The 26,496-nt window shown below is 31.0% G+C and overlaps 2 protein-coding genes across 4 annotated transcripts; both read right to left on the minus strand.

Annotated features, from left to right (window-relative positions):
- Window positions 1-9,135: 9,135 nt before the first annotated feature.
- On the minus strand, window positions 9,136-13,083 carry LOC114387398 (GDSL esterase/lipase 5-like). 2 transcript variants are annotated; one of them, XM_028347580.1, is made up of 5 exons: window positions 12,785-13,083; window positions 12,217-12,254; window positions 10,239-10,472; window positions 9,871-10,123; window positions 9,136-9,528 (listed from the first exon to the last, which is right to left on the minus strand). In XM_028347580.1, the coding sequence occupies exons 1-5, from the start codon at window positions 13,047-13,049 to the stop codon at window positions 9,293-9,295; spliced, it is 1,026 nt and encodes a 341-aa protein (XP_028203381.1). In that variant the 5' UTR covers window positions 13,050-13,083; the 3' UTR covers window positions 9,136-9,292. The 2 variants fall into 2 exon arrangements, with proteins under 2 accessions (XP_028203381.1, XP_028203380.1); XM_028347579.1 differs by having other exon boundaries at window positions 12,217-12,338.
- Window positions 13,084-21,834: 8,751 nt separating this feature from the next.
- Window positions 21,835-26,249, minus strand: LOC114387433 (GDSL esterase/lipase 1-like). Of its 2 annotated transcripts, none has more exons than XM_028347622.1 (5): window positions 25,961-26,249; window positions 25,353-25,390; window positions 22,935-23,168; window positions 22,567-22,819; window positions 21,835-22,225 (listed from the first exon to the last, which is right to left on the minus strand). In XM_028347622.1, the coding sequence occupies exons 1-5, from the start codon at window positions 26,223-26,225 to the stop codon at window positions 21,990-21,992; spliced, it is 1,026 nt and encodes a 341-aa protein (XP_028203423.1). In that variant the 5' UTR covers window positions 26,226-26,249; the 3' UTR covers window positions 21,835-21,989. The 2 variants fall into 2 exon arrangements, with proteins under 2 accessions (XP_028203423.1, XP_028203422.1); XM_028347621.1 differs by having other exon boundaries at window positions 25,353-25,474; window positions 25,961-26,248.
- Window positions 26,250-26,496: the final 247 nt, after the last annotated feature.

Here is a 26,496-nt window from a genome sequence, read left to right on the forward strand (position 1 = left end):
TAAGCCTTTGTGTTAAGGAAAGTATGGTGGATACCTTCCATGGTTAAAAGAAACCATATGAATATGTACTCTATAGCATCATACTTCTTATCTTTATGACACATGATAGTGATTTGTGGAAAGGTTGAGCTTTTAAATGAGTTCATAGCCCTAGTTGCTGGGTGGTCCTTATGAGATGGACTTGATGGACTCACCATATGTTATATTTGAGGTTGAGCATTTTTGTGTTCTTAATGAATCCATAGCATATTATGGTGGTGTTTTTGAGACACACTTGATGGATTCACCTACATGAGTGTGAAGGTGGGCTGCCTTTTATGGAAGACTTGGATAGTCCTTCTAGAGCACTCATGAGTACCCAAGGTGTACGCATGACCATTAAAAGCGTTTGTTATGAATATCACGGATATCACATATATTAAGGCAATACATGTGTTGTAGGGGTCTCAATTGAAGTCTTAGTAGTTCAAGAATAATTCATTGCCTAGACACTATTGTTGCCTTACTTCACTACGTATCAATTCAATCATTATGATATTGGTACTTAAGTGTTAGTCCTTCTTTGCCCAAATTTTTTCTTTCTTTCTTCTTCCTATTTGACCATTGGTGGGGGATTGTTGGACAATGGAAAACAAAAGCATATATTATTGTTGCATTTTGTTGTCCCACATTAGTAGAGATTTTAAAAATTATTTTCTTTAAATGCTCTTTATTAGTTATCAAATAAGCTTTTGTAACATCCACTTAATTAGTAATTTTTGAATAGATTAAAAGGCTATTGATGGTGAGGCTAATATTGAGGAAGGAACAAAGCTATTAGAGAAAAACAAGGGGAACCATTTTTACACTCTTTTTCTATTTAAAAAGATTCACACAACTTTGAGAAAAAGAGGGTAGAAAAGATTTCTCTTTTGTTTTGTTGTTTTATTCAATTTTTCCTGTTTTCACAACTCAATAATCTAGACAATTGTTCTGTGGTTTCCATAGCCTAAGGCCACGAGTACATGTGTTCATAGGTTTTTTGTGTTAACCTTAGGGAGCAGTCGACAATTTGGATTGCACAGAGGTCCAGCCGGCTTTTGCTTTTAGAACAGTGATTTTTAGGACACAACAAACTTTCTATAAGTTCTCTTATCTTCTGTTCTATACTGTATTTTCTCTATTTTTCTAACAATACATATGTACCACATCTATACCTTAAATTAACCACATTCACCGAATCACAACATATCTAACATAAAAAATCTCTATCACAACCCTTCAATCATAATAGTAATTTATATGAACTCCTTTTTAGACCTACACACAATATATATATATATATATATATATATATATATATATATATATATATATATATATATAACTCTTTTTCTAATCCATAACATTAAGATATTACTTCCATTTCTATTTATAAGACCTAATTTTAAAGTAGTATTTGTTCCTTTTTATATGACCTAATTCATTATATCCTTACATTAATTATTTTTAGACTAAAATACGCCTAATTAAATATGAGAGATGTTATATTGATATTCATACATTTAGAAGAGAGAGAAGAATAATTAATGACAATGATATTTTTAGAAGAATCTTGCTAACCAGTGTCTTTAAGATATTTATTAAAAAAGTAAAAGGAAAAAATATTTATTATGAAAATTATAAAAGAGCCTAAAAGTTATGAATAACATAATTTTACATATCCTAAGAAAAATATTTTTTTCTTTTAGTTTTTTAATCAATGTCTTTAGAAAAATATACAAATTTAGGATAAATTTATTGCTAGCAACTAAATTATTCATTTTTCTTAATTTTTATGAATTAAGTAATTAGGTCTTATGAATAGGAAGAATAATAGTATTTATTATTTTAAATTAAATTTTATTATATTTATTATATTCTTATCATTTATTTAATATTTTTCTAAAACATAGAAAAAATATGAAAATAGAAAATCAATTCAATGCAAATGATTTTATATTGGATCGAATTTAAAATTCAAACTAATACTCATTGGATGATGAATCATAAAAATCGAAATCATTAAATCAATTGATTTTTCACTTTTGAAACAATTTAATTCAATTAAATCCGTAGAAACCTATTAAGAATATACGAGTCATGTTAGTCCTAAATGAGTCTCACATCTATATTTATTTAAAATTAATATTAGGCATGTGGATCTTGTAAGTCGTTAGTCCCACGTCTATATGTAAGTACATAAATGGCTCAATCGAAGTTTAATTGGGCCCGTGCAAACTCAAATATCCGTTCATGAATTATACAAATGTCCTAATACGGTATTAATTAATATTTGTTTTTTCATTAATATAACTTATAAGAGACTTTTGTTACACTTTTCCTTTACGAAAGAATGCAAATTTTAAATCAGAGGCCAGAGTAACCTCTCATTATGTAACCCGCATCAATAGATGAAAAAAATATTGTTAAAACTTAAAAGAACATTACTTAATTGAAAATTAGTGCTTTACTCTTTTTGTGTGTGTCTCTTTGCGAGGGAGAGATAGAGTGATTAGTTTGAGCTTGGGTTTGAGACTCCTAGAAATAATAAATAAATATGGACCTTATAAGGAAAAATACATTAACTCTCTCTAAATCATTAGTGTAAGTGAAGCAGATGTATTAAATTACGATCATGTACAGAAAATTAAAGCGGCAGAGTAAAGTATCTTCAGCATGTTGCAAGAAGTGACATGCTGCAACATTACTAATAATTTATTTCCAAAGCTGTTATTGCTATATTCTTTCACTTATTTTAACAATGCCTACATGCTATTAGTATAAGGATTTTTCTATCTTGTGTAACTTTGCATAGGTTAAGAGTCATTAAATATTTACTTTGTACATGTTAAGGGTCATTAAGATCCACTTCCAATCAACTAATTATTCTCTCTTTCCACCAAAATAATAATAATTTCTAACTACTTTAGAGAATAGATTCATAAAATATATACAAATGAAAATGATTTTTTAAAGAATAAGATTAATATACATGAAACATTTGTTTCATATAATGCAAAAAGAAAACAATGTCCTATACTCCTATTGTGTTATAGTAATCGTGCAAGTTTTGGTAAAATGTCACAAACACATACACATACACATACACAGGTTACGTCGTACATTTATTTTGCTTTATCATGCTTAATTAAAGCCAGTTAAATTATTTTAAAAAAAAATACGTAATACTCATTAGTCTGAGTTTTAGGAAATTTTCTTCCTAAAATCATGCTAAAAAAATACGTAGTACTCATTTTTGAATGAATATTAATCCTGAAGCTTTTTATAAAAATAATTTTCGTTGTATATATTTTATGAATTTATTCTCTAAAGTAATCAGAAACTATTAATATTTTAGTGGGAAGAGAAAAAATAAATTAATATTTAATAACACTTAATATGTGCAAAATTGCACATGATAAATATACGTCTATAGATAATATTGTATTTTGGCTTTACTTTTGTATAACGCGGTGGCATACACGGTGATTATAATCTAAGTGGATGTTGGACAAAGGGGGATCAATCTGAAATTGTTTCTATGATCTAATCATATTGTTTAGAAGACTAGTCACATCATCATCGATTGCGTATCCAACCAATGAATGTTAGATGATCAAGACCAGCACTTAGCAACACAAACAACTAAAAGTAGGCAGCATTAACTAACGAGATTTGAAATAATTAATAATGGCTAGCTCTAGCCTCAAGAAATGCATACACAAAACAGTTTAGAAATATGAAAGTGACTATAGCCAAATCATGGTTTAGCTTTATTATTGCGCACAAAAGTAGTCTTGCGTTTCACTTTTTTTTTTAAAATAAAATAAAATAAATTGGGCTAATTTCAATATAGCCATATCACAATAAAATTGTGTATGGCTTTTGAGACGTAAGATTATAATTTATTTGATTCTTATATTAAAAAAGGAAATGCTATTTTGTACATGTTTTCTTAGGAAAGCACATAAATACATGCATAGAAAATGTAAAAATAAAATTGGGATGGAAGGATTTCATCTTATTGTCAAAAGCATTATATATCCATTTTAATTAGTTCTTCAAGAATATCCGACTGTTGCTGCAATACTATAATGATAAATATATTAAATTAATATATCATGGTACGTATAAATCAAATGAAACAAGAATATTTCAACTTAATTATTATTTTTGAGTTTAAACTCTAAATATGCATGTGCATGAAGGAGAATTTTATTGTTTATAATACTTTTATTAAGTTCGAGTATGATTATCTTTTATGGATGATACATATAACCTGGTAAAAAAACTATAATATGGATCTCCAAAATATATAAATATCAAATCAATGTTTTAATGTTAAATGTTGTATTTAAATTAATCCTTAAAATGATTTTTTGAGAAACCCTTAAACTGATATTTACGAATTTACAGAATTATAGCATTTAACAATTCAATGTAAGAGTATCAATTCAATGATATTTACAAATTAATAAGCCTATATAATTAATATCGTATATATGCCTATAAAACAATGTACTTAGTTGTTTATACGATAATTATTTTAATTAATTGTTAGTTTTTAGTGAGCATGCTCTTTGGAGTGGTAACTGAACTGATCGAGATGGCTGTTATTCATATGTTGCTATCATGGTTCGGGTTAAAAATGTTACTTTCAGTTTAGAAGAATACTATAAGCATCTCATGCGAAATTATCTCCCAAGGGTACGTTCCTTCTTCAAAATAGATCATAGGAGAAAAAAATTCCTTGGATGTGCGTCATATAGATCCATTCAAGTATAGAGGAAGTGAGCTTGCTGGGCCATGGAGTGGGTCCAAGAGATGATTCTCCTCCCTTTAATTTTAGCCCTAGAGGAAAAGAACCCTTTTATCATGCATCAGTTCCTGACTTCAAGAGGGGGGCCCACTGGGCATCTGAACAAATCTACCTGGCACACAGTCACTGTCTTCTTTTCTTTTTTATAATTTTTGCCCCTTTAATTCTTTTTTTCCTGCCATCCAACCCTCACTTTTTCTTTACTGTTTCCTTTGTTCCTTGTTTATCGTCCTTTCCTTAAAAAATCATTTTCATATGAGTAAAGACATACCAACCACTTTAATTATTACAACACAAAATCTTTGACTGGTTCTTTCACATACCCAGCTATATAGTGCAATGTTAGTGTATACTAAGTAGTGGGTACTCAAGAGACCTTTTTTTTTTTTTTTTGGGGGGGGGGGGCTTGTTGATATTTTTGCATATATTTGAGACTTAGGTTGCACTTTGTAAAAACGAAATTATCAAGCATTAATTAATAGGGGATGCAATGTCTTTGCGGCTTGAGTGCCAGAAGTAGCATATTTTTTTGTCCTAAAGTAATTAAATCCAAAACTGGCTAAGATGCTTGTTGAACTCAAAAAGTAAAAGAACTAACTAGAGGATTTATAGATGGCTGGAAAAAAAAACAAAAGAGTTAAGGTCAAATCCTTTTTGGCCCATAAATTTTGGCTGAGAAGTAATCATATTCAAGTAAAACGGCTACGCGACAATCCTACATATATGTTACCACCTTTTATCGGTTTGAATCTTTGCTTAAGTAGCTTTCTTGTTTTAACACTTCAAATGTGACGTGGATTGAGTTGTATAAAACCAAATTACCTTGGAAATAAGAGAGAAAGGTTCTAGAGTCTTTTGCCGAAAGACCTTTCTCTATTGTCTTAAAAATCCATCCTACGTAAATTTTCCATTCTCCCCTAAGAATAATAATGTCCCTAACCTTATTTGTAAAAAATTTAGCGGAATATCTTTTGATTTGCATAAAGAGATTCCAAACTTATTCATTACCCCCCCAATAAAATAGTAAATACCATATATACATATACACTCCTAGATATAAAGCAAAACCTAGCTATTTTAGTAAACCATCATATCCAGTTATTGCACCCATAACTTTACCAAATCTAGCACTATCTACATGGTTTTTATTCTTTTTTGAATAACATACATAGAGAGATGTTAAATGGTTTCTAAAGCCATGTAACCTTTCCCACGATCTTAGTTGTTGTTGGGATGATAAAGTGCTCTAGTGCATGAAAGCAAAGATAAAAATAAAAATAAAGAGTGACGTGTAGTGTGTACTCTCTAGCGGTGGTTGGCTTTGGATTATATATATATATATATATATATATATATATATTAGGGAGTATTAGATTCCCCAAAGTTGGCTCGGTGTAGGAGTGACCGTATTAGTTTGTGCACAAAAGACAAATTGGGTCAGATTCTTCTTTCTTTCTCCATGTTGTTAGAAAAACTTTCATGTGGGTTTCAGGGATTTTATCTCTCTGCAGCGTAAGTTCCAGTGTGCTAGATACTTACTTGAGGCTGCAACATAAGGAAACTGTTAAGGATAAGTTCCACTAGCTAGATGAGTTTTCAAGCCTTTTCTGTGACTTATCATGAGCATGCCGGCAATTTGGACCATATTTCACCTGAAGTTTTGAACGTAAATTACTATAGTGCTCATGATACTTTCCTTTAAAGATAAAAAGTGATGACAGAGAACGGCCAACAGATATATATAGCGGTTGTGGCGTGGTATCCTATACTATAGTTACTCTAGAAATTAATTTATTGACAAAATATGAGGAATAGTTGAATTATCATATACACAATAAATTGAATTAGAACCTCCTTTTCAAATTAAACAGTCAAAGGAGATCAACACATCAATTAAAAGAATTGATCGTCCGGTGTGGACTGACTTGTGTTGTTTACATTACCAACGGCTTCAGTTTTTATCATTAATAAAATAGTGTCCTGACATGTTTATTTCTGGTGGAAATTTGACCCTGACAAATAGTAAGAAATTGATTAATATCCATGATTTTTCACAATTAACAGGCTTTTTTATTAGAGAATTGAGTAGATATTGATGCAGCATACGTTGGGAAAATGATCAGCTAATTAATTCTAGAGATTACTGAGAGGTTGATCTATGAGAAAATCTCACTACTTCATTTCATTTCAGTTTTTTGTGAATACAAGAAATTGCCCCATAGACAACATAAACCTAAATAAGGACCATATCTTCCTAATTTTCCTAATCAAAGGATCATATTATCCTAATTTTCCTAAGTAAATGAGGATTCTATCTTCCTAATTTCCATAAATAAAAAATAAAATAAAAAATTCCTAAAATAAAGCAACAAGTATTACTAAAATTACAATAAAAGATAAGATGTGGTTTTGACAAAAATATCGTGATATGTTTTACATCAAATATAAATTGCACCAAATTGATATGGCCGTACGCCATAGAGTTCAAAGAATAAAAGACTTCTATTGAAATAACTCATTGGACTGATTGAATAAAAGATGCAAGTAATATTAAGTACGAGTTCAATTTTAAGAGCTTATTAGACATAATAGAATACCTCTAACAAAACTAACTACACTCAACACTCGAAAGGTAATAAGTGGTATGTCACCACAATCACCTTGAATTACAACCAACAAAAGAAAAAGAAAAACATGTAAAAGGAAACCATTTTATTTTAACAAACAGATATGAGACCTAAATAGAAAGAAAAAAAAAGTTGGCCCAATTTGGAAATATTTGTAAAATATTGTCAAATATGAATAAATATTATTAATATATTTTTGTGACATTTTATCAAATATTATATATAGTCCATGTTTCATAAATAAACCTTTAGTGACATGGATCATATCCAATATTTGATAAAATGTTAGAAAACACATTAGTAATATTTTTTAGATGTTGGCAAAAGTTTTTAATAATATTTTTATTAAGTGTTAGATAAAATAAATTACTAAAGGTCACATTTGTAGTAGTCTTTTTCCCATTCCCTCGGCCTATTTTCTCCTTTTCTACTGACCCTAACCCTGAAGGTCCTTCGTGGTTCTAGTAGAAATGCATGAAATAGAGGATGAGCTGCCCAAACTGGAGGCTGAGAATTGTAAAGGAAAAGTATTTGTATCTCAAAGATTCTGAGAAAGTCAAAATGTACTAGCTTATTGCACAAGTAAAACCCTCAGATTACACTGTCAAAAACTGGCTAAGGATTACTAAATCATACGACAAAGGGTTCATGACATTCTCTATCTCAAAATGATAGAGGAGAAGAAGGAATCATCCGCTTGATTATTTTATTGAGCTCTTGCTTGATACTTCCCCAAGTTAGTGTTGTGATATTTTTTTGTGTTTGGCATCGAGATTGATTTGATTTGTGTGGATTGTGACTATTGAATAGTTGTGTAATTTTTTTATTATTGCTTGGAGGTTTTTTAATTCACATGATAGTGAATTTCATGTTGCATCTCTTCCTTACATCCTAAACTTCAAGGTTATGCCAGAGGGGTGGGATGGCATTAGCAAAGATGTGGACGGCATTACGAGATATACAAAACAGAGGATGAAATGCTTTATCGAGACTTCGTTGTGAAAATTAACTTCAACAAAAAGAAAGTCATTAAGTTCGCTTCCTTATATACGCAAAGGTCCTTTGCTCTCTTGTATTGCGATCTCATTTTTGGTAATCTAGATTTATTTGATTAATGTTTATTAGAACCAATTTTTCGAGAGAGAGAGAAAGAAAAAGAAGATAAGAAATTTATGTCATTTGTGCTTATAGTCCGAGAAACACACAATAAGGATAAGTAACATTCAAAAATCAATTTTATTAAATCGTCTTTTATTTCAATTAGGATGATTTTTTTTCTTAAAACCATCATTATTTTGAGGTTTTAAAGACAATTTTACAAAAATCGTCTTTAAAATATTTGTAATATTTATACAATTGTCACTGTTGTTCAAATAATGAGGATTTTTCAATAGCTGTCTTTAAATATGTTTCGTAAAAAATATTTTTTTTTAGTAGTAATTGACTTTAAATCATCTCTATATTTATGGAATATACAACCGCTAGAATGTTTATTGCAGCTAAGGCAATTACACTAGCTTCATTTTGAATGGCATATGGGTTCATCAAATTCCAGTCGGGGTAGTATTCTGGTTTTATGTTTAAAGTGTACTGATATTCATTTAATAGGGGATTCATATTTTGTAAGGGAACTTGTTTATAATCAACCTTTTTGCAGTGCAAAAATAATAATTATGAATTCAAGTCATCAAGACCATTTTATTTGGCAAGCTCAACCCACTTATTGAACACAAAATACCAGAGTGAACCAAAATACAGAACTTGGAAACAAATTTATCATGATAATAGGTCTTTCTTTAGATATATCTTGCTTGGTAGAACATATTCAAAGTTCAAATAGTTGCTTCAGATTGTAAGGACTTGTGACAGTGCGATTTGCATTCCATATCAACTCGGCGAAATATTCACTAGCTCTATCAGTAAGATGATGAGAGTCGAAGAACAAATGTTCATTGACATTGTCACATAATTCATATTCTTTTATCCCTTTGTTCCCTCCACAACTATCCACTCCTCTATATGGTCCACTTCCACAACATCCAACGCTCGCTACTTTGAAGCCTTCAATTCCCAAAACGTCAAACAGAAAACAATGAATACAGTGTGCTAAATCAAAATTAGACTTAAGTATGTTTTTAATTTTTATAATATACTTGTTTTATGCATTTAGTTCTTATAATTTTTTTAATGATTTTGGTCCTATAAATTTTTGTTTCGCAGTTTGAGTCCCTAATGATATTTTTTCTGTTCTTATAAAATTGCAAATTTTTTATATTGGTCTATTAGAATATATTCATTTTAGTCCCTGTTATTTAAAAAATGTTAAGTCTATAATCTCCTATAGATTGTTGACGATGATTTTGGTATATATATATAGAGAGAGAGAGAGGTCAATGGTCATACCATATTTTGTAGGATTGTTGAACACTTGAGAAAATGCACTATAAAAATCCATGACTGAATATTTGAATCCCTTGAGCTGTTTCTCTAGCTCGTGAAGCCTTTTTGAGAGTGCATTGTTGTGTAATCTTGCTATGGCTGAAAATTCTTCAAAGCATGTGCTTCCATTATTGACCAAAATTCTTATGGCAGGGGAACAACCTATCGGAGGCACATTAAGAAATCCAAATTTCTTTCCACCAATATTATAAATTTCCTAAAAGCATATCATATAATATTAAGGTTAATTAGAATTATGAATAAAAATAGGAAGTTAAAGAGAACATAACAAGCAATTATTTCTCAACAATCAATTCAAAGTTTGTACTCACTTTGATCGCGTCTGTGAGGTTTCCAATTACAATGTCTACAAATCCTTGATGATCAACCGGAAGAAGTACACTGGTTGAGTTTGGATCCAGTAGAGAACCATAGTCATTGGCTCCAATGTTAAACAAGTAGACAGATTTGGACAGTATTTCCTCGGCTATTGCATGCCCGAATCTTTGACTAAATAAATTCTTTACATTTTTTAAGTAACTTACCTGAGTTTTGAGGTCTATCACCTACATACATGTCAAGGATAAAACTAAGACAAAAATTAGATTTGTATAATCCATACAATCATTTTTATAAGAAACAATTAATAATATAAAATATATTATCATTTGTTTCTTATAAAAAGGACCAATCAAAAATAATATTTATATATTTATCCAACAATTTTTTATGTATAAAATTAGGTCAATATATTTTTTATGACATTTTAGTGACTTTTTTATACAAGATTCTCTTATATATATATATATATATATATATATATATATATATATATATATATATAGTCAAATATGTTTTGTTGCTAACATTTGTTACAACACTACTTCTAAAATTTAAAATTGTGACCAAGTAATTTATGAGTTACAAGAAGAAATTTGACTTTTAATTGTAACGGATTCTCAAATTACTCTTAAAAACACTTAATTGAAGGTGAATTGTAACAAGATTTAGAGATAAATCGGAATTAAAGATAATGAATTTGAAAATAACAAGATTGGCTGTAAGAAAAAAGTCAAAAAAGATAATTGTATTGATTAAGATGGTATTCTGTTAGGTCATTACTTAGTTATCTAACCATCAATTTTGGCTAGTTTACATAGGATTCAACTAATTTTATGTTTAGTCGCATTTTCTTTGTTCCTATTTTTTTTTTCCTATTTTCAAGACATGCTCAGAGTCAAGCTTATCATCCCACTGAAACTTCAATCTTACCTAACTCATCGTTCCTAGCTAATTTTTTTGGATCCATGATGAGTAAAAGTTTCTTGTGGACTTTGGTTAACTTCAATTCTTCCAAATCATTTAATTGTTTAATAATAAAAATTCAAATAATTCAAAATAACTTTGAATTTATTTGCCTTTTCATCATCCTTATAATTCGGCAACAATCTTGATGTTTAACTTTTTCATTTTTAAATTAAGCTGTATATAAAAGTTAGTTCGACTTTTCTATTTTCAAATTAAGTTATATATGCCAAATTGGTCATCATCACAATTCATCCATGGGGTGTCATACTGTGCCATGAGACTAGTCAAGACACGGGTCAAACATGCCAACATGGGCGGACCAAGTAATCAAAGCATGGAAAGAAAATAAGATAGAAATTATGTATTATTTAAATAGATAGATATAATAATAAAAATTATTAAATTTTTTCTTCTATTATTTGATTGAATAGAACAATGAAAAGTCGCAAAATAAATTATTTATTAAAATATAATTTTACACTTTAATTAAGGAGGGGCCTTTTCCCAAAAAACATTCAATATATACAAAGATTAATAAAAGTAATGAATTATCGAGAAATGAGATGAGTAAAGTCCGAACTATATCAAAGACATTTCAGAACTCTAATTAACCCTCACATGTTAGTGTACCTTAATTAGATCTTACCCGTACTTGGGAACATAACTCACGTGCCCATCATTAACAGAATACATAAAATTTCAATCATAAGTTATGTGCTAAAGATAGAGACGTGATTGGTCTTAATAATTTTATTAGTGACGCCAAATGATAATAGGATGAATGATCAAAATATAATATATATATATATATATATATATATATATATATATATATATATATATATATTCTCCTTCCGCACTCTTCATCAATTTCTTAAACTTTAGATAATTAATATTTTTTTTTCAAATTACGTGTTTTTATTTTCCATAAAAATTGAAGAAAAGATATTTGAGTTTATAATAACTCACACATTATTTAATTAAATTTGATGATGGTCTTACCATTCCCTGGGATGTTTCGCGCAGAGCACCGGCCCCTCCTGAAGCAAAATTGACACCATAGACATATTCAACGTGACCCGGATGCAGATACGGTGGAAGTATAGGCAACTTAGCAAGCTCAGCTAAAAATAAAATAAAAAATAATATAAACGTAAGTGCTATTTATATAGTTCAAATTACATTTGTACAAAGTTGCACCCACGAAATGAATATTAACCATATATTCAATTCAGAATGAATCATTCACCAATTGGACTTTTTGGTTAAGAAAAATGTTAACAAAACTTCTTTTTTATTAGTTGAGATTCACTAAAAATAATAAATTTTGTGCACTTCACACTCTATTTAATGGATTTCTCTCTTAATTTGATAGCTCTCAATAAATTGTAATTCATAGTAAAAAATATATTAGAGGATTTACTGCTGGTACTTCTGATTAAGAGAAGAAAGATAAATCATGAATCATGTTTTTTTATGATTACTAACTTGGTTTTCTTAATCAGTATTCACAAGAAATGATATTTTTTTTTTAATAAAAAAAATCAACAGCATATGATAAAAATCATACCAACGGCATCTGGTATCATGCGTCCATCAGAAAACCTGCCAGAAGGGTATTTGAAGAAAGTTTCTCCATAGGGAGGATAGTTTGCCTGGTAAGAGGTGGTGGTGTTGATGTAATTGTTGTTTCCGTTATCAAATAGCGAATCTCCTAATATGAATAGTGCAGCATGTTTCTCAGGCAAGCATGTGGTGATGCTGCTATGGCAGTGTGTCATGATTTGGATAAAAATGACCAAAGAGAACTCCAACAAAGAAATTGAACCTGCCATGGTTGCTACTTAGTCCTACGTATGTGCAAGGTTCTATATATAACCTAGGTAGGTGCAAGGTGTTATATATATATATATATAAATATAAAATTTGTCCAGCCTCCATTTTGATTTCTTTGACACTTTCTCTCGTTTTTTTTCTTACCATGCAATGCATGGGCTGCTATGTTAGTTTTATGTAGGGAGTCGCTAGGTGCACCCAACAATTTTTAAAATTCTCCAAAGTGTCCCTGCTCCTTCTTTCTCTCTTAAAATACTTTTCCATGCACAATGCTTCCATTTGGTGTGCACCTAGGTTTTAAAAACGGCACAGTGTTTCCATTTGTGCATCCTCTCCTAATTCTTTTCTCTCTTCGATGCGGAGTGCTTCGCCATATTTTGTTCATTTCCTTGTGATCGGTTTGGTTCGGTGAAGGTACCAGTGTTTAGTGTTAAGGTGGTCATCGGCGACATACGAGGTACGTAGTGTTGGGTTTGCATTCTGGTGTACCGCAGATCGCGTGGATCAATTTGATCCGTAAGAAGTTTATGGATCAACTTGATCCGCATGTAGATTTCATGGCTTCGGATCAAGTTGATACTTACGAATCAAGTTGATCCGTAAAAGACTTACGAATCAACTTGATACGTAATAGGCTCTATTTTTTGAAATTTTAAAGTTTAATTTTGTTTTTAAATTATTACTTTGTTTGTATTGTCATTTTTTATTTGAATTGTTTATAATTGTAGAATGAAATAGGGTTTTGGCTTTTTACTAATGATGAGTTATTATATATAGTTTTGTATGTTATGTGTAGTTCAGTTATGTGTTGTATGTCTGTGTTGAAATTTTTTATTTATTGTTAAGATGGACAAAGATCAGTGGATGTATGAAAGTATAATGTCTGAAGAAGTGGATATGAATTATGAAAATGAAGAATAATATGGTGTGAATGAACCACATGTTGATTGTTCGGATGCATTCAATACTTCTCAGGTAATAATGTTCATGATTGTGAGTGTTTTAATAAAATGAATATATTGTAGGAAACTGAAATTATCTGGATTGGTTTGTAGGTGTTTGACAGCCGAGAGGATGTTTTGCGGTGGGCTCGATCCCTTGCTTATGAAAATGGATTTGTGGCGGTGATTGTAAGGTCTGACACAAACACAGGTAGTAGATGAAAGACTTCATTTGTGTTAATTAGCTGTGAAAGGAGTGGCGAGTATAGGTGTAGGAAGAAAGAATTTGTTAGAAGAGACACTGGGACTAGGAAATGTGGGTGTCCCTTCAAGCTTCGTGGCAAGCCAGTGTTTGGAGGACAAGGCTGGATGGTGAAGTTGATTTGTGGGATTCATAATCATGAATTGGTCAAGTCATTAGTTGGACATCCATATGTCAGACGATTGACTAAAGCTGAAAAAACACTTATTCCTGATATGACAAAGTCAATGGTCAAACCAAGAAACATTCCGCTGACTCTGAATAAGCACAATGCCAATAGTTGTACGACCATCAAACAAATATATAATGCAAGAAGTGCATACCGTTCTTCCATAAGAGGAAGTGATACTAGAATGCAACATCTAATAAAGCTTCTTGAACAAGATCAGTATATTCATTGGCACAGATTAAAGGATGAAGATGTGGTTCGTGATATCTTTTGGTGTCACCCTGATGCAGTGAAATTAGGCAATACATGTAATTTGGTGTTTTTGATAGACAGTACCTACAAAACAAAAAGGTACAAACTCCCACTGCTCGATTTTGTTGGGATGACACCAACTGGGATGACATTCTCTGCCAGTTTTGCATATCTGGAGGGTGAACGTCTTAATAATTTGGTTTAGGATTTAGAATGCTTATGAGGTATATTTTTAAGACATGATGTCCTCCCTGGAGTCATTGTCACTGACAGAGACCTAACATTGATGAATGCAGTGAAAATTGCATTTCTTGAGTGTACAAATTTGTTGTGCAGCTTTCACATAAACAAGAATGTGAAGGCCAAATGTAAATCATTAATTGGTCAAAGAAATGCTTGGAAATATGTCATGGATGCTTGGGGAACTCTTGTTGATTGTCCTTCGAAGCAGCAATTTGATGGGTGCCTAAAGAGGTTTGAAATGGTTTGTTCACCTTGACCAATGTTTGTTGATTATGTCAAGGATACATGGATAATCCCACACAAGGAAAAATTTGTTACCCTGTGGACGAATAAGGTGATGCACTTAGGGAACACAACAACAAACAGGTATGGAATTGTTCACTTATTTCTATTAACGTTGATGAATTGATGGATTTTTATTGTTGTATATGTTTATTGTTATTTGTGTATTTGAAATGTAGGGTGAATCTGCTCACTGGGCTTTAAAAAGAGTGTTACATAATAGCTTTGGAGACTTATGCAGTTTCTGGGATGCCATGAACAACATGATGACGCTACAGCACACGAAAATTAGTGCATCATTTTAAACAAGTACACATGTCGTTGGACATGTCTTCAAAAAAACCTTATACAAGAGGCTTCTTGAAATGATTTCAAGGTATGCTTTAAATCAGATTGCTGCTGAATTTGAGTGTGTTCACTATGCTGGCAAGAATCCTTCCACTTGTGGTTGTGTGATGAGAACCATGCACGGTCTTCCTTGTGCTCGAGAGCTATCCAAATATGTTGTTGGTTGCATCCCACTAGATTCAATCCATATGTTCTGGAGGAGACTCGGTTTTTCAGACCAAGGGTTATCTGAGCCCGATGTGAGCATTAAGGAAGTAATGGAAACAATATCCAAAAGATTTGAAGAACTTGATATTTGTGGTAAGTTTACTCTGAAGACTAAGCTTTGCGAAATTGCATACCTTTATCAAAATTCGATGTGTCCTCCTCCAGCAAAGTTTAACACAAAAGGTGCACCGAAGAAACCGATGAAAAGAAACCCAAGGTCAACAAAGCGCGATCCATCTTACTGGGAGTATGTAGATGCTTTTCATTCTACGTAAAATAGCAATTATTTAGTGAAGCGTAGTGCATCATCTTCTGAGCAATCCAATCCAAGAAGGATCATGCCTATGTTGGATCAATTTCAGCCATTTATCCACGACTTCATTGATAACATTGTTGATGTCCAAGCTGATAGAAACTGTGGGTATCGGTTGGTTTCCGATTTATTAGGTATGGGTGCAGACTCTTGGTCGTTGGTCCGCACCTATCTGCTTATAGAACTTGACAAATTCTCAGAAGACTATATCAAACTCTTTGGTAGCACGAACAAATTTAAGGAATTAAGGATGTCACTACATGTTGATGGGTTAACCAAGGTATTTAATTTATGTTTTTGATTTTTAAGACTTAACTTCAAAATTAACTTCGACGTCTATATTTGTTTCATTCAAGTCACTATGGATAAGTGGATGGATATAACCGACATGAGATATGTGATTGCATCAAGGTATAATGTAATCCTTGTATCCTTGTCTCACTAATAAAGCATGACGTTCTTTCCTCTTAGAAGTCAACCACCGGGAGATTCTTCGGTGCATCGCATAATTTGTATTGGTCACGTCTATGACAATCATTTTGTTCAGGTACATTGTAGATATAATTTTTTTTTATATATTTATGCAATCAGTTGTGTACAATTGAGTTAATATTTCTTTTGCATGTACAATAGATTTATTTAAAAGACCGTTGTCCTTTACCGCCGGTAGTATTGTTATGATCTAGCAATTGTAGAAGTAGTGGCCAACTCCATATATTAGTAGAATGCAACATTATAGAAGCTTCACGATGTACAAAAGAAACTATGTTGACTTAAATGATGATTGAAAATGTACCTTTGAATGATTGATTGTTTTGAATTTGAATCTAACATTAGAGTTATCTGTCTTTGTTTATTTGTTATGTTAACATAAAAATTATTAGTTAATTGTTTCTTTTTCGAAGAAAAAAAATTGGTGCAACTAAAATAAAGTACGCATGTATGATAAATCGTTGTCTGAGTTGACAATACATTGGGAAATGCAAGCGTGTTGGCATAAAGCATGATAGGACACTATAAGACTTGACTACACATTGGGAAATGCAAGCGTGTTAACATAAAGCGTGATAGGACATTGTAAGACTTGACTACATATTGGGAAATGCAAGCGTGTTAACATAAAGCGTGTTAGCATGCCACATCATTGGTGTGGTTGACAACACACAAAGAAATCATGTGCACGAGTATGTATTTATTTTAAAAAATTGAATCGATGATACTGAAACTCATATATATATATATATATATATATATATATATATATATATATATATATACATACATACATATATATATACATACATACATATATATATACATACATATATATATATATCACACAGCCGAATACTGTAAAAAATCAAACATTCATTCCTAGCTCAACTTTTTGAACAAAGTATGGCATTCTTGGGAGAAACAAGCAGTCAAACAATTGTGAACTCCACATTAGGTTTTATTTTTCCAAATGGTTCCATTGTTCACAACGACAGTGGTGTTTATTTTCAAACCTCCACTCCAGTACCTTTTCGAGTACCTAACGCTTGTGATTTTCAAACGCTAAAAACTAGAATACACAATACCCTTCAGCTAACTAACGGACAATATTTGGATAAAATTTACTAGCGACAACCATTCACAGATATAGGTAATCATCTTCGCTTTCAATGTATGCAACTAAAAAATGATGATGATGTTAACACAATGTTAATGTGTAATCATCAATTTTCAAGTGTTGGTCCGATTGAGTTATTATGCACCATTGGTAGAACACCAGATGGTATATTAAACATACTTGAAGTCACTATGACCCCTACTCATGATGTCCTGCTATATTACAATGGGAGGTGGAACATGCCACGCCAAAATGAGTTTGTTGGTTACTCGTTCACAGGAAAAAATCACAAAAAGTTTGACATTTTTTCCGGATGTACCATGAATGAACTAAAGGATTTGATCAAACAAGTTGCACCTCATGGGATTCCCCCTTATGATATTCATGAAACACAAATGGTAAGACGATTATTTTTTCGACAACCAAGTCACTATGAGTATTCAGATAAAATTATCAAATTCAAAATTATTGAACTGAAAACCAACGATGACATGTTGAAGGTGTTAGTGCATTCTAACTACTGAAAAAAATTTGGCCTAATAGAAATTTTAGTTGTTTTTAGTAAGCATGTAATCAAAATGGAAGATAATATGTCATTGTCGCAAAATTAGCATCACTTAGTTGTCGTATTTGATGCTAATTTTATTTCTTTCGACTCTGTTTAAGTTAATGTAATATTTGAAGTTAATGTAATATTATTTTTATGTTTGGAATCACTACAAGAAACAAGCTCGTTTGCCAGGGGCGGATTCCCTGGGAAAAGAACAAAAAGCCCTGGGAAATGGACGTTTGCCAGGGATTTTGCCAGGGGCTGAATCCCTGGGAAAAACGCCCATCGCAAATCAGTTTGCTAGGGATTTCACCCCTGGCAAAAAAACGAGGAGCTGGCCCTGGCAAAATTCCTGGCAAAATCCCTGTCTTAGCCCCTGTCTTCTCACTGACGCATCTGCACACTTTTCTGACGCGCTGCTGTACTGACACAAGTCAAATCATACAGTGCCAGGGGTTTTGCCAGGGGCAAACCCCTGTGAAACTTTATATATTTTTTTTAAAAAAAAAATTTTAATAAATAATTTATTGTAATAAAAATCATTTTAATTAAAAAAAATTATTTAAAATAATTAAAAAAATCGTTTTTTTTAAAAAATTGTTTTTGAAATATAATTAATTGTTTTAAAAATCATTTTAAAAATGTTAACATCATATATTATATATAAACAGTTTTATATAAACAGTTTTATTAAACAGATCATGCAAAATTAAACAGTTTTATTAAACAAAAAAATTATACAGTTTCTAATTAAACAGTTTTATTAACAACAAAATTCGAAATATATATAAACATCATATATTATAACACATCATGCAAGTAGAAACATCATATTTTCTTTGACAGATCATGCAAAATTATAACATCATATATATAAACATCATATATCTAAAATTATAAGTAGAAAAATTACTAACTTGTTGAAGCTTGATAGAACAAATTCAGAGAGCAAGGAGCAGCAGGAGGAGGCAAATTTGGACACTGATACAATAAAAAATATTTATGTTAATAAGTAGTAACAAATAAAAACAGAAAAATATAATAAGTGAAAAGAGTGTTACCAAATTATAGAACAAGTGTATGAACTGAATGATAATGGACTGAAAATGAACTGGTGAGGATGGAAATGGAAACCGAAAATTTTTCTAAGTTTCAAAAACACAACACTGAGCATGAGGATAAACACGCGGTTTGGCTATATAGTGTAAAAAAACCCAGGGAATAACTCACGGAATGCCCCTCGCAAAACAACAGAGTCAAAGGCTAACCTCCTAGCTTCAGCTATATGAGCAGAACGGTGCAGCTAGGAAAGCAGGGATTCCTTTTTGCCAGGGGCTGCAAGCCATTTCCGAGGGGTAACACCCCTGTCACGTCTGGGCCGCACAGCTTTTTGCAGTGCATGGTCATGTCGTGTTGACTTATGGGAAGATTCCGTCAGCTTTACAGAAAACGAGGGCATACCCGTGTGTTTGGCCATGTGAAAACAACATGCTGTTTTAAAATTCATTTCCCGCTCTTTTTTTTGCCAAGGCTTTTGTATTTTTGCGAGGGACAAACCCCTGTGTAAATGTAAGTGGTCCCAGCCTTCTCAAATGTCATTTTGCCAGGGGTTTCCTTGGCTTAGTCCCTGGGAAATTTGCCAGGGGTTAATGTCCCTGTCAAAAATCCCTGGCAAATGGGCATATTTCTTGTAGTGAATGATTTTATGTTTGAATTCGTTCAAATTTTATGTTATTCGTATTCAAAAATAAAATAAAATCCCCTTCTAAAATAAAAAACAAAGACACAAGCTTCTTGCAGATCAAGTTGACCCGCAATCTTGTTACGGATCTAGTTGATCCGTAAGTCACTTGCAGATCAACTTGATCCGCGATAGGCTTACGAATCAACTTGATCTGTAACAAGCTTGCGGATCATCTATGTCAACTACGGATCAAATATAGCTTATGCGGATCAACAAAAACCTATGCGGATCACGTCATAACATACGTGGATCAAGCTGAATGACCTTGGTGCACAAAAACATTTTTAAAAATACACGGAAATATTTTTGCCTTTTCACGTAGGGTGCTGGGTGCACCAGCAATAATGTTGGGTGCACCTAGCAACACCCTTTTATATATAAACTATAGTATAGTATCTACGGACATATATACAGATAAGTTTTAAAATTAAATTTATAATATAATTGTATATATTTAGTTGCAATTGTATAGAACTTATTATATGAAAATTAAAACTACTCTTGATGTAATTACTTAGTAGTCAACTACTCTTGATGTAATTTTTCTTCCTATCTATTTATAATATTACATTTGCATTATCCTTTCTTGTACTTAATATTATTGTTTGTGACTTGATCACCCATTTGCAAAGTTTTAGGTTAGCGTTGGAAAATGTTATTTTCTATTAGAACTGGGAAAAGTATCTAAATAAAGTCATCACTAGGGATAAGTTGATATCCGTTTATCATGTTATACATCTTTATTCTTAATGCAATTTACTATTTTAGCTCTGCAAAGGAATTTGAGAGAGAAAATAGATAAATTAGGCTCTTTCATGTAGGAGACCAAAGTTAAAGTATACTAGTAGATGTAGGTGTAAATTGGAATAATTATAAATAGAGAAAAATCATTAAAATTACATCAAAAAGTAACTCTGGTAAGCTAAGTTTCCAACATTCTCATTTTCTGAATTTCCTTTTACAATAATATTGGATTTTCTCATCTTTTATGTCCTTAATTAATTCATGTTTAATTTCTCCTTTTATTTGATTTAATTTTCTGTCAATTTAAATTACTATTTTTTTCATAACCTTTTTAAATATATTTTCTTTAACTTCTTTTATTAATAAAATGTTCATCTACCTGAGTACAAACAAAGTCTTTGTGAATACGATACTTGAACTTCCGTTTTAACTTTACTACTTGGGACGAATTGGTACACTTGTCGATCCATTAACAAGGTGGAAAAAGAGAGAGAGAGAAAGAGAGAGGATAAGAAGTTTATGTCATTTGTGCTTATGTTACCCGGGGGAACACACAATAAGGATAAGTACCATTCAAAGACAGTTTTTTAAAATTGTCTTTTACGTTCAATTACGACGATTTTCCTTAAAATTGTCATCATTTTAAGGTTTCAAAGACGGTTTCACAAAAATCGTCTTTGAAATATTTGTAATATTTACAAAATTGTCACTCCTATCCAAATAATGAGGATTTTTCGATAGTTGTCTTTAAATATGCGTCGTAAAAAAATACTTGTTTTTAGTAGTGATTGGCTTTGAATCATCTCTATATTTATGGAATATACAACCGCTAGAATGTTTATTGCAGCTAATGTAATTACACTAGCTTCATTTTGAATGCCATTTGGGTTCATCAAATTCCAGTCAGGGTAGTATTCTGGTTTTATGTTTAAAGTGTACTGATATTCTTTTAGTAGGGGATTCATATTTTGTAAGGGAACTTGTTGGTAGTTGCTGGAACATTTTTTTTATTTGTTTATGTAACTTACGGTTATGGTAGTAATTGCACTTCTTGTGACAAATGATTACCCCTTAATATTAATCAACCTTTTTGCAGTGAAAAAAAAAAAGAAAGAAATTATGAATTCAAGTCATCAAGACCATTTTTATTTGGCAAGCTCAACCCACTTATTGAACACAAAATACCAGAGTGAACCAAGATACAGAACTCGGAAACAAAGCTATCATGATAATAGGTCTTTCTTTAGATATATCTTGCTTGGTAGAACATATTCAAAGTTCAAATAGTTGCTTCAGATTGTAAGGACTTGTGACAGTGCGATTTGCATTCCATATCAATTCGGCGAAATATTCACTAGCTCTATCAGTAAGATGATGAGAGTCGAAGAACAAATGTTCATTGACATTGTCACATAATTCATATTCTTTTATCCCTTTGTTCCCTCCACAACTATCCACTCCTCTAAATGGTCCACTTCCACAACATGCCACGCTCGCTACTTTGAAGCCTTCAATTCCCAGAACGTCAAATAGAAAACAATGAATAGTGTGCTAAAACAAAATTAAACTTAAGTATGTTTTTAATTTTTATAATATACTTGTTTTATGCATTTAGTTCTTATATTTTTTTTAATGGTTTTGGTCCTATAAATTTTTGTTTGGCAGTTTGAGTCCCTATTGATATTTTTTCTGTTCTTATAAAATTGCAAATTTCTTATATTGGTCTATTAGAATATATTCATTTTAGTCCCTGTTATTTAAAAAATGTTAAGTCTATAATCTCCTATAGATTGTTGAATGTTGACGATGATTTTGGTATATATATATATATAGAGGTCAATGGTCATACCATATTTTGTAGGATTGTTGAACACTTGAGAAAATGCACTGTAAAAATCCATGACTGAATATTTGAATCCCTTGAGCTGTTTCTCTAGCTCGTGAAGCCTTTTTGAGAGTGCATTGTTGTGTAATCTTGCGATGGCTGAAAATTCTTCAAAGCATGTGCTTCCATTATTGACCAAAATTCTTACGGCAGGGGAACAACCTATCGGAGGCACATTAAGAAATCCAAATTTCTTTCCACCAACATTATAAATTTCCTAAAAGCATATCATATAATATTAAGGTTAATTAGAATTATGAATAAAAATAGGAAGTTAAAAAGAACATAACAAGCAATTATTTCTCAACAATCAATTCAAAGTTTGTACTCACTTTGATCGCGTCTGTGAGGTTTCCAATTACAATGTCTACAAATCCTTGATGATCAACCGGAAGAAGTACACTGGTTGAGTTTGGATCCAGTAGAGAACCATAGTCATTGGCTCCAATGTTAAACAAGTAGACAGATTTGGACAGTATTTCCTCGGCTATTGCATGCCCGAATCTTTGACTAAATAAATTCTTTACATTTTTTAAGTAACTTACCTGAGTTTTGAGGTCTATCACCTACATACATGTCAAGTATAAAACTCAGACAAAGATTAGATTTGTATAATCCATACAATCATTTGTATAAGAAGCAATTAATAGTATAAAATATACTATCATTTATTTCTTATAAAAAGGACCAACCAAAAATAATATTTATATATTTATCTAACAATTTTTTTTATGTATAAAATTAGATTAATATGTTTTTTATGACAGTTTAGTGAATCTTTCATACAAGATTCTCTCTTTTATATATATATATATATATATATATATATATATATATATATATATATATATATATATATATATATATATATTTATCGCGTGAAATAACAAGATTAGTCAAGTATGTTTTGTTGTTAACATTTATTATAACACTTCTAAAATTTAAAATTGTGACCAAGCAATTTGTGAGTTAGAAGGAAAAATTTGACTTTCAATTGTAAGGGATTCTCAAGTTATTCTGAAAAGCACTTAATTAAAGGTAAATTGTAATAAAACTCAGAGATAAGCGAGACTTAAAGATAATGAATTTGAAAATAACAAGATGGAAGACAAGTTCGCTACAAGAAAAAAAGTCAAAAAAATAATTGTATTTAATATATATGTTGTTTCAAATGTTTTTAAACACATATTTGTACATAAATTTAAGAAATAAATGTTTAAGATCGTATTAAGTTAGGCCATTACTTAGTTGTCTAATAATCAATTTCGATTAGTTTACATAGGATTCAACTAAATTTATGTTTAGTGGCATCCTCTTTGCTCTTATTTTTTCTCCTATTTTCAAGACACGCTTAGTTAAACTTATCATCCGACTAAAACTTCAATCTTATCTAACTGATCGTTCCTAGCTAATTTTTTTGGATCCATGATGAGTAAAAGTTTCTTGTGGACTTTGGTTGACTTCAATTCTTCCAAATCATTTAATTGTTTAATAATAAAAAATTCAAATATTCAAAATAACTTTGAATTTATTTTCCTTTTCATCATCATTATAATTCGGCAACCATCTTGATGTTTAACTTTTTCATTTTTAAATTAAGCTGTATATAAAAGTTAGTTCGACTTTTCTATTTTAAAATTAAGCTATATATGCCAAATTGGTCATCATTACAATTCATCCATGGGGTGTCATACTGTGCCATGAGACTAGTCAAGACACGGGTCAAACATGCCAACAAGGGTGGACCAAGTAATCAAAGCATGGAAAGAAAATAAGAGTTTAGTCAATATTTATAAATAATTTAAGAATCAAATTGATCTAATGGTTTGGTCAAATGTAATCTACATAATGTGTATATTTTAACTGGCATAAATATGCTTTTATTATTTAGTATACTCATTTTATAGTTTGTCCTATAAAATATTTTGTTAATTTTGGCTCTGTAAAATTTTGTTGTATAGTATAAGTCTTTACTGATATATTTAAGTTCTTATAAATTAAATTTTTTTGATATAGGTCCTTATTATATTAAAATATATTTATTTTAGTCTGTATTTTTTTAGAAAACATGAAACCTATTCTCTAATGCATTTGTCATGCCATCAATGAATAATGACAAAGACGAAAACCATAAAACCAAGGAAAAAATAAGAAAGAAGAAAAAGTGAATGGAAAGAAATAAGATAGAAATTATGTATTATTTAAATAGATAGATATAACAATAAAAAATTATTAAATTTTTTCTTCTATTATTTGATTGAATAGAACAATGAAAAGTCGCAAAATAAATTATTTATTAAAATAGAATTTTACACTTTAATTAAGGAGGGGCCTTTTTCCCAAAAACCATTCAATATAAACAAAGATTAATAAAAGTAATTAATTATGGAGAAATGAGATGAGTAAAGTCCGAACTATATCAAAGGCATTTCAGAACTCTAATTAACCCCTCACATGTTAGTGTACCTTAATTAGGTCTTACAGGTACGCGGGAACATAACTCCCATGCCTATCATTAACAGAATACATAAAATTTCAATCATAAGTTATATGCTAAAGATAGAGACGTGATTGGTATATATATATATTCTCTCCTTCCACACTCTTCACTCAATTTCTTAAACGTTAGATAATTAATATTTTTTTTCTTCAAATTACATGTTTTCATTTTATTATCCATACAAATTGAAGAAAAGATATTAGAGTTAATAACTCACACATTATTTAATTAAATTTGATGATGGTCTTACCATTCCCTGGGATGTTTCGCGCAGAGCACCGGCCCCTCCTGAAGCAAAATTGACACCATAGACATATTCAACGTTACCCGGATGCAGATACGGTGGAAGTATAGGCAACTTAGCAAGCTCAGCTAAAAATAAAATAAAAAATAATATAAACATAAGTGCTATTTATATAGTTCAAATTACATTTGTACAAAGTTGCACCCACGAAATGAATATTAACCATATATTCAATTCAGAATGAATCATTCACCAATTGGACGTTTTGGTTAAGAAAAATGTTAACAAAATTCTTTTAATCGAACTTCTTTTTTATTAGTTGAGATTCACTAAAAATAATAAAATTTTGTGCACTTCACACTCTATTTAATGGATTTCTCTCTTAATTTGATAGATCTCAATAAATTGTAATCAGTAGTAAAAAATATATTAGAGGATTTACTGCTAGTACTTCTGATTAAGAGAATAAATAAGAAAAGCTTAAGAGAAAGATAAATCATGAATCATGTTTTTTTTTTTTTATATTTACTAACTTGGTTTTCTTAATCAGTATTCAGCAGAAATGATATCTTTTTTTTTAAAAAAAAAATCAACTACATATGAAAAAATCATACCAACGGCATCTGGTATCATGCGTCCATCAGAAAACCTGCCAGAAGGGTATTTGAAGAAAGTTTCTCCATAGGGAGGATAGTTTGCCTGGTAAGAGGTGGTGGTGTTGATGTAATTGTTGTTTCCGTTATCAAATAGCGAATCTCCTAATATGAATAGTGCAGCATGTTTCTCGGGCAAGCATGTAGTGATGCTGCTATGGCACTGTGTCATGATTTGGATAAAAATGACCAAAGCGAACCCCAACAAAGAAATTGAACCTGCCATGCTTGCTACTTAGTCCTACGTATGTGCAGGGTGCTATATATAACCTAGGCAGGTGCAAGGTGTTGTATATAACCTAGGCAGGTGCCATGCTAGGTAGGTGCCATGCCATGCTTGCTTCATTACGACAAATATATCCTAGGTAGGTGCAAGGTGTTATATTTATATAAAATTTGTCCAGCTTCCATTTTGATCGACTTTCTTTGACACTTTCTCTCGTTTTTTTCTCACCGTTCAATGCATGCATGACCTGCTACGTTAGTTTTATATATAA

The sequence above is a fragment of the Glycine soja genome, chromosome 15 (genome assembly GCF_004193775.1).
Source record: "Glycine soja cultivar W05 chromosome 15, ASM419377v2, whole genome shotgun sequence".
NCBI lineage: Eukaryota > Viridiplantae > Streptophyta > Magnoliopsida > Fabales > Fabaceae > Glycine > Glycine soja.